This window comes from Misgurnus anguillicaudatus, chromosome 11 (genome assembly GCF_027580225.2).
Source record: "Misgurnus anguillicaudatus chromosome 11, ASM2758022v2, whole genome shotgun sequence".
Taxonomy (NCBI): domain Eukaryota; kingdom Metazoa; phylum Chordata; class Actinopteri; order Cypriniformes; family Cobitidae; genus Misgurnus; species Misgurnus anguillicaudatus.
Genome location: NC_073347.2, coordinates 20,261,179 through 20,275,733, shown reverse-complemented (window position 1 = coordinate 20,275,733; position 14,555 = coordinate 20,261,179). Strand labels below are relative to the sequence as shown.

Genomic DNA, 14,555 nt, shown 5'->3' with positions numbered 1-14,555 from the left:
ATTAATTTTATATAGTTTCTAGTTTATATTAAGCTTAAAAATGTATTTTATTCAGGCAGTACACATAGACAACTGATGCATGTTTCTGTTGTCGGTGCCGCCAGATCCTCCTTTGCTCATCAATGTGGCGCGAGCGTGTCTGATAGATCACGATCAGTACAGCATGGCGTCCGATGAACCTAAAGCTAAGAAAATTAAACTCGAGGAAATAAAGCTCAGGTACAGTAAACACCTTAGTTTTAAAGTGTATATTGGACATTGAGGGGAGAGTCCAGATTGTAATTACAGTGATTTAATAATACTTTTGTGCAGAGGTCAGGTGTATTTCACAAGTCCTTGTGCTGTCAACTCAGTTTTACAAAAGCAGATTGTTATTTGTATTTTAAAACTGTATTGGGTTACGTGTATTGGTCATTTTCCAATCAACTGTGAGCAATGCTGCTGAATGGTACTGCTGTCCTGTGTCTGATTTGATTCATTTTTCACCATGACTTGCGTTATAGGGTTGTTGCAGTAGTTAATGCCCATCTGTTTGCAATTGCAAATATTAATTCTCTTGCTGTGAAATTTTTGTTTTCTGCAGGAAAGCTATTCATTTGCTACTTATGCTGAAAAACAACGATCGCGAACTCGTGATCATGCAGACTTTATTTAGTGAACAACCTCCACCCTCATCTAATATATAAATGGAGAGGTGGTCTCGTGTTGTTGTTTATGTTTTATAAGCCAAGTTCTTAGATATAACCACAAGTGTGATATATATTGAACAATGGAGTGGATTGGGTCTAAACGAAGACCCGCGTGTCTATTGTTATGCATTCGGGTGCATACACGAGGTTTTGCTGCAACTTTCCCAAGCATTAAGTAATGCATGCATTTACACGCAATGCAGAAAAGTATTCCATTCAAGATATAAAATCTGCATAAATTTGTATTTTAAACAAGTTTTTGTTGTTAGTTCCAAGTTGTGTAAGTCACTTTGCAGTTGGCATTTTGTCCCTTTAAACCTGTTGCATTGGTCTGGACTTGTCAAAGCAACCCATGACCAATGTGCTGTATTGTTATAATGGAAAAGGGTAACAGGATAGAGATCCAATTTTACCTTGTTGCTAGTTATAGGCTATTCACCATGTTTGTGTTGTGAAATATGTCATCAGTAAACTTTGACTAAATGGTAAATGATCTCTTATACGAAAAACGAATTAATGTAAATTTAAAATATAATTGATCACGCTTAGGGTATTGTTATGCATACGGCCAGATTAAATTTAACACGGTATGTTCTGTTTAAATGGTACATTTTAAAATTAACCACGTTACAAAAAAGAGACCCTCACCATATTCGTTTGAATATTACGTCAAAATTCGTCGAGAGAAGTACTCCGAATAATTCAAATCGCCCCGCGGTACTCTGATGTCATACGATTTGTCTGAGCAATGCCTCATGAATTTGTATACGCCTGTTGACTCTAGTAGGCGATTCTTACTGAAGTTGAATGACGTCCCATATTTACTAAACATGTCTGCACGAGACGATAAACACCCTCCTTATTGGCTTATTCAGCCAATCAGCGTCGAGCCGCTGCTCAGGCAGATATTGCGCGTGCTGCTAACAGCAGTCAGTTAACTTCAGTGAGCATCACCTCAAGTCATCCTCATGCCCGCAGCCAGGTAAGGATCCAAGCGCCACTTTTCAGCTGTTAGGCATTAGATGAATATTAGGGCTTTGTTTTCTGCTTGTCAATCAATCTTTTCCCTCAGTAATTAAAATGTATTGCAGAATTTGTTTGTTTTTATTACAACATTTTATAAACGTTAGCCTATTGACCGCAGTGCTGATAAATTATCATTTTCTAAAATACTGTATTTTAGGTTTGCAGAAATAACTTAATTCACTGATTTCTTTGTATGTTAAATAACATGTAAACACATGTTTTAAAACACTCCCAACTTGACAAACTCCCACACTGACACATCTGTGCTTGTTCACAGGTTTCCCATAACTGCCAGCATTTTACCCTAAGCAATTGAATTTTGGTGAAGATTTGGTGAAGGATTATGTTAGTTGCCTTTCTGTGTTAATGGGAAGATCATGACTATTTTTTCCTAGTTTATAAATGTGTATTTAAATAATTTTATTTTAGTAATTTAGAAATTCTAATATATCATTTATAGACATGCTATTTTCATTTGCAAAATGGGTCATTTTGATCGTGTTTGTTAACGGTGGATTTTTAGTTTTAGGGTTTACCACACATTTCTTAACTAGGGTAAATGGACGGTCGGTCACTCACCCACGTGACCAAATGCTGAGGTTTCTAGTTGTAGGACTGAAAGCTTTTTTTAAAATGTTCAGCTTAAAAACTGTGTTGTAAATAAAACATTTCCAATCTGTTAAAATTATGTGTACCTGCCATGTAAAATCAATGCTAACTTTTTTTTAATATAGCACACTATATGAGCTTGTCTGAAATTTTCGTATTTGTCCATGCAATATTTTTGCCTGGGAGAGTCCCTCAAGACAAAATGCTTGAATGAGTCATGCACATTTTTTGAATTTTTGGTTTAAATGCTAAAAATAATAATTATTCTTAGTAGTCAAAATGCCACCTCTATTTTTAAAAGTACATCATACAAGTGCAGATGATACATTGTAGGATAACATTACTTCTCGCTTTTATTTTAACAATCTCAAAACTACTCATTTATTTTCTACATCTTAACTGAAATTTTGTCTCTTCTTATACAGTCAAAATGCCCTTTTTGGGATGGGAAACCCCTTGCTTGACATCTGTGCTGTGGTGGACAAAGACTTTCTAGACAAGTAAGTCACATGCATCTCTAAAATCAATTTGATGATGGCTTATAAAAGGTTTTTAAGACTGAATCTACTCCCTCATCTTTTGTGTTTTGTTTTTTATAAATGTGTTGTGTTGTTGTTTATCTTGGATAAAACCCAGCTTGTTTAACATCTCCCTGACCGATTGCTTTTGATAAAATACCATATGTTGTGTCTGATTAAATGTTAGATTTGAAGTGAGGTTGCAAGCCAAGCAGTTTTTAAGGTCATACTACTTGTTTGCTCACTACATTGCAAACGTGCCCTTGTTTCTTTAGGAGGTGGCATGTGCCGCAGGCACTCTGTGTGTTAAATAAAATCTCTCTCTTTTTTTGCCATGTTGGCCTGCTTGCAGTGTTGCCATTTCAGCAGTACTCATAAAACAATATCACTCTGACCATTCACCCCCTTACATAACCTTAAACACAAGTGACCCACTCCAAGTTAACATGCATGAGCGTAGGTTTGTACATGAGTTAAACTTTAAAAAAGCCTTGTACACCTAGCACGTCAGATTGCATTTTGCTTATTCGGATATGATATGTAACTTATTTACAATCCTTTATATCAAATTTAAATATTTGCAAATGTAGATATAAACATGTAAAAACAATTTAATAAAACAGAATTCACAAAGCAGCAAACTAGTTGTAAATGTCAAGAGGGGTGGTTTCCCCGACAGTGCTTATCATAGTCCCAGACTAAAATGCATACAAAACAAGGTTGTGTAATCTTAAAACAGAATGAAATGTTCGACCTGTTGCAGACTTTGTAATGATTTCTATTTGATTTACTTGAAGTATACATCAGTCTAGCTCTTAAACCTGCTGTTTGCAGGGCAGAGTCAAAGAATAGATTACCAAATTGCATAAAGAGAGTTCAGTAGGTTGACTGTTTACTGATTAGATATTGACCTAGCAAATAACTTGCCAGATACAAATATATAAATAAAAACTAGCTTTCTAGGTATTTGACAATAGTTTTAAGTGCTTGTGCAATTTGATTGATCGATTAGAAATTAAATCAAGAGGTCTGACTGAGATCCAGCCTATGAATGATTTAAAGGACCTTTTTCTTTTCTAAATAACCGTTTCTGTTATGGCTTGTGACATTCCGTTTGTTTATAATATGCTAATAATTTATGCTTGAAGTCAACATTCAGTTTACATTAAGAAGTCACCGGAGATGGGCAATAGACTGCATGGCACTTATCTATAATTTGGTCATGCATATGCTTGATCATCATTATTCATTATAAAAGTCAATTTAGTGTTTAGCTTCTGTTTTAGTTGTTTTAAATGGGTAAATGAAGGCATTCAGACAACTTTGCAGCTGTGCTACAGATGTTCTCTATAAGGCCTCATGTATGTTTTTCTTAAATGCATCTGATTGAATAGAATTTCACACAACTGAATGTCTACGAGATTACAATGAAATTTAAGAAAAAATGGGATAACTTTAAATTACGTTTATTTATGCTAATGACTCAACAAAAAAGGCTTTTGTGCCAAAATACGTACGTATGTATGTAGGCATGTACTTGTCCTTATCTCTTGGGTGGATGGCTCTGTTCTCTACAGATTATACTTGTCACAAATAAGTGAAAACCATTTCCAGTTTGACTATATTCAGTACCAATATTTTTGTTTTTTGAAATGCTAAAACGCTCTCTTACAGATTTGTGAGATATTTTCTTTGTGTGTCCCACAGGTATGGACTCAAGTCAAATGATCAGATTTTAGCAGAGGACAAGCACAAGGCAATGTAAGTTGTATGTTTTATAAACAATTTGATTATTTTAAGAGCTCAGATGCAAAAGCCGCTAAACTAAATACGGAGATGAAAACCATTCAGAAATACAGGTTTGTAAGCAGAATCTGCTAAATGGATTCTTATTTTTAGCATTCGTGCACGGACAACATTCAGATCACATTCAAACATGGGTCCCTTGTGAGGACTTTGAGCTGAATCCAACCCGAATGTGGCACTGCCCCCTATTGTGTGCTTTACTTTTTATTACCTTTTCAATTCTTGCTTTTATCATTTGCCATGTTTTTAGTTACATCTGTAGTGATTTTACAACAGTTTACTATGTCTTGTCTAAATAAGGTTTTGGGCTAAAAAAAGCTTGTATGCACTTAGTGGGTTTTGCAGGAAAATACAGTAACATTTGTTTAATACCAATGAAATGACTGTCATGAAGTGACATTTGTGAAAATATATATATAAAAAAAAAAAAAAAACATAACCTTTTCATTTCCATTAAAGTAAAATTATTGAACATAAGAGCGTAATAAAATATGCGACTTTACATGCCAAATGCATTTTAGATGGTCTTGCATCTGAACTTTTCATCCTTTTTTACCTATCTTTATTCAATATCATGTCCAATCCAGATTTCATAAGAAGCCCATCCATACTTTCATGTAGTAAACATGAGATGAAAAATGCCTGTGTGATTCATGACTACCTCGCCTTAGTTTCAAGTTTTGCAAGTTTGCATATTGGTGTTACTGTGTGTTTCAGTGTTATTGCTTTGATAAACTTTAATGCAGCGAATTAAAGGAACCTTTCGAACGCTTGCAGGTTCTTAACATCTCTACATCAAGTATCCACTTTCACACATGATTAGATCAAGAAAAATGACATCAGCTATCTGTACATATCATAATTCATGTTCTTTGCTTTCAGCAATGTATCCCATGATGCTTAGCCCTTTAGAGACAGAGAAACACATAGTGTGTCTCTCAGTAGCTTTAGGGCAACACACCTCTTTGATTAAGGCATGTAGTCACATTTTGATTATACCACAGTTGCATCATAAAAGCACAATCTTCTCTTTTACCCTTACCAGCTTAGATCTGCACTTGATTCTGCAGTTAAGCCTGAGGGTTTAGAGCAGGCTTAGGGTGCTTTACTCAACTCCAGCCCTGCTGTTGGTAAAGGGCTTATGAGCCAGCAGAAAGGAAGTTGAACAGTAAAGTATTGTTTCATGCAGTTAAAGGAATAGTCTACTCATTTTCAATATTCAAATATGTTATTACCTTAACTAAGAATTGTTGATACATCCCTCTATCATCTGTGTGAGTGCACGTAAGCGCTGGAGCGCGCTGCGATGTTTCGATAGCATTTAGCTTAGCCCCATTCATTCAATGGTACCATTTAGAGATAAAGTTGGAGGTGGCCAAGCACATCAGCGTTTTTCCTATTTGGGACGAGTGGTTGTATGAGCAAGTTTGGTGGTACAAAATAAAACGTAGCGCTTTTCTAAGCGGATTTAAAAGAGGAACTATATTTTATGGCGTAATAGCACTTTTGGGAGTACTTCGACTCGGCGCAGTAACACCCTCCCTCTCCCATTATGAGAGTGAGAAGGGGAGCGGACTTTTCAGGCGAGTCGAAGTACTCCCAAAAGTGCTATTACGCCATAAAATATAGTTCCTCTTTTAAATCCGCTTAGAAAAGTGCTACGTTTTATTTTGTACCACCAAACTTGATCGTATAACTCCTCGTCTTAGCTCCAGCGCTTACGTGCACGCACACAGATGATAGAGGGATGTATCAACAATTCTTAGTTAAGGTAATAACATATTTTAATATTGAAAATGAGTAGACTATTCCTTTAAATACATGCTATTATGATATACTGTACTGTAGATGGGCATACGCGTTGTTGCGGTTATGTGCCTTGCCCAAAGTTAATTTCCTGTCTGTGTTTGTTTATCAGTTTGGCTAGTGGCTAAACTGGCCTCTGGCACAAATAAATAGCTTGGTTTTGGTTTTCTAAGAGAAAATCATCGCTGTGTGAAGAGAGGTTTGGCAGCCAGGCAAGAATTCAAGGATCTGTAGCTAACATTGTATACATTTTACACAGTAACGTTAGCTCAGTGAATTAGTTGATACGCTTTAGCTATGATTTTAACTAAAGTAATTTATTGGTTATTTATTTAGCTTGTTATCGAATTTTTTCCCCCGTAAGTCTACCGGAAGTTAAGTTTGGGCCACTTTCCCACTTTTGTCTCCATCTCGCATGCACACCTTTCCTAAGGCGTGCTCTCTCTCTCTTTATACGCAGATATTTTAACTTCATGACTCCCCCGTTGAAGCAGTTTAAGTAGTGTTGCACACAAAAGACTGCACGTCGTGTCTTTAGCAATCCATAATAAATCTATTGCTTGCATATAAGATGAATGATGCGCACGATACTGGGTTTTAGCCACTCTCTTATTATACACTAACACATTTGGTGAAGAAAGCTGGCAGAGCTGCAGGTGACAAGTGTGCATCTTGTTGAAGAGAGATAAAATACTTCAAACTATACCTGCCACATTAATAATCCAATTTCTATAGAGAAGCATTAAGTCTGAGTGCATGTTGTTTACACACATATTTATAGATGTAGAAAAATTATATAATGAGAGAAGCACTTGTTAAACTGCTTTGAGTAAAGTACTGGAGGTCTGACAGAGATGGATGTTATGCTTTCCCCAAAAAAGCTAATAAATGAATGGAAAAACGCAACTTTAACAATACTGCTTCTTCAATGTACAATAAACAGATGGTAATGTTACTAAATTCTAAACAAAAATGTAATTCAAAATGTTCCTGTATCGTGATACGCATCGTATAGCGAAGGTGTATTGGGATATGTATCATATCGTGAGATTGCTGGCGATACACAGCCCCTAGTGCCCGCAGTTTTAAAGGATTAGTCAATTTTTTAAAAGAAAATCCAGATAATTGCCACCATGTCATCCAAAATGTTGATTTCTTTCTTTGTTCAGTCGAGAAGAAATTATGTTTTTTGAGAAAAACATTCCAGGATTTTTCTCTTTTTAATGGACTTTAATGGACACCAACACGTAACAGAAAGACATCAACATTTTGGATGACATGGTGGTGAGTAAACTATCTGGATTTTTTTTTAAAGAAAATGGACTAATCCTTTAATTTGTCATTAATGCTTTAGATCTATTGTGCACCAATTCCTCCAACGTTGTCTTGTCGGTCATTACTATCCTAATGTTGGAAGTAAAGTATCCCGCAGAAAGCTTAAATGTGATATAGATTGTATAACAGAAACTCTCAAGCTACGTACAAAAGCATTCAGAAACTCGCAAAAAGAGAGAGTTCCATTTGCGACAACCCGCACACATTCCCCCTCTCTTTCTCTCTCTCTTTCTCTCGTCTTTACTGGACAGATATACCCAAAACAATCTCAGCATGTATTCTAGTAAAACAAATCCATTAAAAATAGGATTTGTGACATTAGGCCATGTGGCTCTGTGCAGGACTTGCTCTTAAAGCGACAGTAGCCCTTATTTTTCTGATCTAAAAAATTATATAATCCAAACTGTGAGTTTTGTTGACCCATTGTGAGTAGATCCATTGTGGAGAAGAAAGAGAAGGGGAACAGTTGGCTTGCATGGAAATCCAGATTTTCCAGCATTAAAAACAACAAGAAGAATAGCAGAGCAAACACTGTGGTCATTGACCCTTGGTTTAGTATTTTTTGGCAAAATTTGACTTGTGGTGAAAACCAATTGAGGAACCCTGTGCTATGCCCTCAACATCAAGTAGCATATTCTTATCTGAAATTAGTTGAGATTTCAGATTCAGAATCTGAACTTAATAGAAATTTTTAGTTTAGTTTGAACCAAATTGTAATTGATTATTGTAATTTGATTCTTTTAAATGATTATTATTTGTTTTAGATTTTAATAGTGGTTTTGTCTCAATATTCTACATTAAAAATAATGTATTTTTTATTTGGGCTGCTTGCATACATTTCAGGCTACCAACACCAGATGAGTGCCTGCTCGAAGGGCTACCAGGGATTTTTTTAATTTTGCGAGCCCTGCACAGCCAGTTTTAAATTTCTTCATTGTCCAGTTACTCCAGCCACTGATGCTGTTATAAGAGTTGTAAGACTAGACTTATGCTGTTGCAAAACATTGTTAACATGTTTCAGCCAATGACAGACATGAGTTCATGTAACCTCCCATATGCCCATTCAATACTAGTGTTGGGTTTTTAAAGACAAGTAAAATGGGATTTTTAAGATTCCTTGACTTGAACAGATTTCTTGATATGAACAGCAGATTTACAGGATTATCTTTGTGGCTATAGCCCTTGAAACAATATTTCAACGAAGTTGTCATCCTGTGTTAGGTACACCCGTAACACTAGTATTACTATAATACGTATCCATGACATCAGTGTTACATACAGTACATGGCTTATAAACTAGTATGGTATCATTACTATTAATTATTTTGCTTATTTTTCTCAACAAAAAATAATAAGGATTTGCAGAATTGTCTTGGTTTTGCTTTATAGATTAGAGTGTGCTTGAAGTAAACATAAAGCCCAAACGCATGGATCAAACAAAGACCTTTTGCACTATTGGTTTATTCAGCTGTGCCGGACTCTTCCTCTCTCTCTGTCTGATCAGACTCAAACTGTGTGTCACTTCAGCACTCGTATAAAACATGAACACAAAGAGGGTTTTTCTTCAATTTTAAAAATTGTGGCTTATTGACTGTAAATGATTAGGTATTTCTTTCTGACTTATTTCAGGGATGTCTGTGTAAAATTAACACGCATTCACTTTGTAAGTGAACTCTGTAAACCACAGCTAAATGTTTTATTTGCTCATGAAACATTTTCTCAACAAATCAGCTGCTGGCTGATGTGCGAACTCCAGCTGAGCGCAGAATTAGCTTTTTTGTTGTCATTGGATGCTTTTTCTAGGTTATAGGAATTAAAGCTTTTCTCATATTAGGTGGGCTTTCCCACATTGGCTCCATATGAGAAGAAATGAATGCTGCTTATCACAGATAGAAATCAGGGACCACATCCCACTGCAAAGAATTCAGTTGCCTGAATGTGGTCCAAGTTAAACAAGGCCTGTTGCTTGACAAAAATGTGTCATTTACAGTATGCACTATGCATAGTAGGGGTGGGCAATACAGGCTCAAAATTATATCATTTAATTTTTTTATATTTTGCGGTAACATTATTTATGACGGTATAAAAAAAATTATGGAAAAGAAGGGACATTTTCCATCCAATGAGCTGTCATTGATGACCGACTACCCAATTCGAAGTGTAAATCCATTGTCATAAAGTGGTAGAAGCAGCATTTGTGCAATAGTAGTGACAAGATCACACAGCATGAGTCAAATGTAAACAAAGTAAAAACTAGAGATGATGAAATGGTATGAACATTTTACATCTCTATGGCACTACCACAGATTTTCTACTGGTTTCACTCTCAACAGATCTCAGTAACTCAAGTCAGTAGCTAACCACTAAAAATGATTTTACATGTAAGTGCACTTTGGTCGCATAAACATCAAATAAATAATGTTTAAAGGCAGGGTGCATTATTTAAAAAAAACTTTGGAAAAGGGAGTAGTACCAAAACACACTTGTAGCCAATCAGCAGTAAGGGGCGTGTCTACTAACCAACATCGTTGCCTGGGTTGCGTATGTGTGGGGCGGGTCTATCAAAAGAAGGTCCAGATTCTATTGGGATAAGGGCGTGTTTGTTTAGGTGATTTCAAATGTCAACATTGGCTTTCAGAGATCATGCACCCCGCCTTTAACATTAATCATGGCAGATTTGGGATTATAAGATAAATGTTCATCTAGTTCATATAGATTTTCATATTAACACAGAACAAATCAGCAAGTCATTTGTCTGTGTCTATGGTCTCCCTATGTTGTGAGAAATCGGGTGTACCTTAGGACCAAGGAGTAACGGTACATTCACACGGGCCGAAAGCGTTAACTTTTTGGAGTTAAATTCAGTCAGTGTTACAAGTTGGTAGTGTTTTCCCTATGTAACACTTCAGTTTAACAGTAACTAAAGTAATTTGCACAGTGATGCTCGGTCGAGATTTTTTTTTTACTTTTGGGCTGCACATCACAAGCTGCTAGTATCTCCTCCTCGCGTACCTTCACAGCATGGTTGTACTCGACAGTGTTGCTGACATGCTGCTCTTGCTCTCAGGTGTTTTTGCTGTGCGTGTTAGGGAACGTAAATGCGGCACATCATCACGTCCCTATATAATTTATATTGTGAAATGACATTTTTTATCATATAAAAAATTATATCGGTGTTATCATGGATTGTATGATATAACACACCCCTAATTCATAGTATGCTGAATGTGCTTTACATTTTATAAGTGCTACAATGCATTCAATTCTAAATATATTTTGTATATTGTGTAAATGTCTAGGTTTGTAAAGGCAGCCTTCGCTCTTTAGAGAACACTTTCATTGTCCTTACCAGAGATTTTGACCTAATAGAAAGGCATACAGCCAGTCAGCAACAGGTGGAGAGGCCACACATGCTTTTCATTAATCACGCCACTTGATAAACCTTCTATATATGATTTGGTCTTTTATTTAAAGCACGTTCAACCTGATCTCAGGCCCTCTGTCCCACTAGTTCGCAATATTATTTTGTGAGTACTGGAACCCCATTATATTTTAAACCATGCCCATAATGAATTTATTCAAGTGTCATTACAATTTACAAGTTGCCTTACATCTACCCATTCACTCACTAGGTACGTTTACATGCAACCAAATAATTTGTTTGTAATCGTATTGATGGCTCAATCGTATTGAAAAGCCTTCATGTAAACACCTTAATCAATACGATTGAGGATGGTCAGATGCAAATTTGTATTGTATTGAAGGGGGTGGTGTACTCTGAACTGTGATCCGATCCGCATAAGAAAAGTATGCATGTAAATGCGTGAATCGTAGTATTTTCTCAGTCGGATGCAAAAATACATTTGTGCTCAAGTTCAACTCTTATATCACTTGATTCTCGTCACAGAAACACGCAATAGCAAGGCAGTGGCATCACGCATTATTAAGGTAAGGTTACTGGGGTCACGCGATGTACATTCTGCCGCGTTTATGTACTTTTAAAACATTAGGCTACTTAAAGCAATAAAATAGCATTGTGACTTTTGAAACATGTGTTTTCATTAGCTCTATCTGAAAACTTCTTCTTAAGAACAACTTTCTCCAACTCCGTTTTGACTTTAATCCAGAGATAAAGCCTGAACTCGACGAGAGATGCTGTCCGCAGCGATGCGTTGCCTAGTCCTCTGCTTTTTTTGAGTTTAGATTTGAGCTACTGTTTAAACTTTTTCCACCAGTTGTTTTTTTTTTCTGTGGGTTAAAGATGAAAGGATTTCATTCATTAGTTATTGGTATTTGGGCTATGAATAGTCATTGGGATGCTTTTGGGCTAGTTTTGAATGTCCACTAAGGATGGTTCTGATACATGAATCGTGCAACCCTGGCTGTGCGCTTGCGCAGACGTTCGGTTCAGATTCTATAGAATGTACATATAAACGAGCATTTTAATCAGATTGCAATCTTTTAAGGTGCATGTAAACTATCGTCATAATCTTCAATTGTATTAAGTTTAATTGGATTGACAAAATTTTGTGCATGTAAACATAGCTAATCATTCATACACCGATGGCGGTGTCAGCCATGCAAGGCACCATCCAGCTTGTTGGGCGCAGCCAGGGTTAGTTGTTTTCCTCAAGGACACCTCGACACATGGTCAGGTGGAGCCGGGGATTGAACCACCAACCTTCTGGTTTTTGTAGACAACTTACATGAACCATTGAGCCACTGCCGGCCCGTATGCACTGATTACAAGGAATGTCATATATCAAACTATAGCACACTATACAGGGGTCCTATAAAAGACATATTATTTTACAATAATAAAATGTGAATATACACTGCATGTATCCTTAACAATAAACCTTTTTATTTTATGTAGGCTAGGTGCTAGATAGTTCAGACAAAACCATGCTTGATGCTTAAATCACAATCCGATCCTCTATAATTTCTGGATATATTTTTGGCATTTATTAGTCCCTCTGTGAAGGCTCTTAGATTCAATTAAGTTTTGTTTTTGTTTAGCACTTTTCACAATACAGATTGCTCAAAGCAGCTTTACAATAAACAGTGCCAATGGTGCCACCTATGACTCTCAGTGAGCAAGCCAGAGGCTATATGGCTAAGAAGAAATCCCAAACAAACCAGAGAAGGTGCCAAGACTCAGCAGGGGAAGCCTTAGTTTCTGTAGTACAGGCATGTCGACAGTGTTGAATTAAAGCCATTTATTGTAATTACTATGCACTGACAATTTTTTTAAATAAATGTTTTGTGAGGTATCTGCAAATAAAGATATGTGCTTGCTTGCATTTTTCTGTTGATGCATAATATCAGGTTTTATTCAGAAAGCATTATAGAAGGTTTTTATGTATTAAACGTTTGTGATAGACATTTTTTCTTTTCTTAGTTGGTGTCACTGTAATGAGAAACTGATCATTTAAAAAAAGTTAATTAAAGTCATTGCTGTTTTAGGAGGTGTTTCATGTGCCAATGCATTAAAGGGGTGAACAGCTGCCGCTGGTCTATTAACAAAGTCGCATGCTTGGAATGTCATATGTTCAGTTAAATGAAGCCCGTGCAATACTTCTGCCTTCCAGTAGATGGCATCATACGCTCAGGGTATTTTATTGGCTTTAAACAACATAATGCCGCAGGGTGGCTTTTGCTCATGCTCAACAGGAAATCTTAGATTTCAGATTAGCTTTGTCTAACAGGGAGGGTATGAACAATTTAGCTTCTTCCCAGACTAAAATCCAAAAATACTTTTTGACTGAAGTTGTTTATTTTTCATATTTGTCCTGTATAAAGAAATGACTTCATTTGAGTTTTAAGTACACAGCTTTCACTCAGCATAATTAGCTAGTAAGTATTGAGACCTTTGTTGAATCTATAGGCTCTGATCCGTGTCCTTTTGTTTCGTACGTTGTCCTAATGCTGTGCAGTCTGCCCCACAACACCCCCTCCCAGAGACAGCTGAGTCTGACTGTTTCCTCTGTCTCAGATGGAGCTCATTTTGATGAGTGTGCTGTTCTTTATTTGAGAGGGGGGGCTGGAAAAGAGGTGTCGCACATGGAAAGCTAAACTGCAGGTGTGTGGAGAATTGGAAAAATAGTATATTTGAGAGGACAAACCCTTTGCAAATTGTGCACGCTTGCAGTATGAGCTTTTACTCAGCAGTGTTTTGAGGCAAAAAGCTTTGTCAACATTAAAAGAGAAAAAAGATTGGCAGAGATGCTTAGCTCTTAGAGTTGGAGGAGACGTGTACAATTAATCACCGACGTTGCTTTCCTGACACTTCGGCTTGAGAGAAAAAAATACTGTTCACCTTAATGAGCCACAAACTTCCACTGTATGTTCCTGTTAGATTATCCCTGTGTGAGCATTCCTCGCTCAGCCTTTCCATTGGCAAACATGCATCGGTGATCTTTCAGTCCTGGCTGACTCCTGGAAGTGTGTATAAAGCCTCGGGATTGTGTTCCAGAGGTCAACCTGGTGACCTTATCTTGACCTTTAAGATGAGGAGGCAGAGTTAACGTAGAGATGGATTTGGGTCAGTTATGATAAAACTAGTTGTTGAGTAGTTAGGATTTTATGTGATTGTTTTAGCTTTATCAATTTAGCAGTTACAATACTGGTTTATGGCCATAACATGTGGGGTGGAAACCCATAGAAAGGCCAGCATACATTGTCTTTATATTTGTTGGAGGATGGTGTTTGTTATGCAAGCTTTAAAGGAGTTGGATTTAAGGGGACATATCATGAAAATCAGATT

At 36.7% G+C, this 14,555-nt stretch overlaps 1 protein-coding gene across 2 annotated transcripts in view; it reads left to right on the top strand.

Moving 5' to 3' along the window:
* Window positions 1-71: 71 nt before the first annotated feature.
* The window catches only part of adka (adenosine kinase a), a 191,696-nt gene continuing 177,212 nt past the window's right edge, over window positions 72-14,555 (top strand). The window contains exons 1-3 of one of the 2 annotated variants that reach the window (XM_073873265.1): window positions 72-219; window positions 2,750-2,824; window positions 4,550-4,603. In XM_073873265.1, coding sequence (XP_073729366.1) covers window positions 80-219; window positions 2,750-2,824; window positions 4,550-4,603 — 269 coding nt within the window. In that variant the 5' untranslated portion in view covers window positions 72-79. Of the gene's footprint in view, window positions 220-1,590; window positions 1,672-2,749; window positions 2,825-4,549; window positions 4,604-14,555 lie in introns of those variants that run through there. The other variant, XM_073873266.1, reaches the window with a different exon arrangement.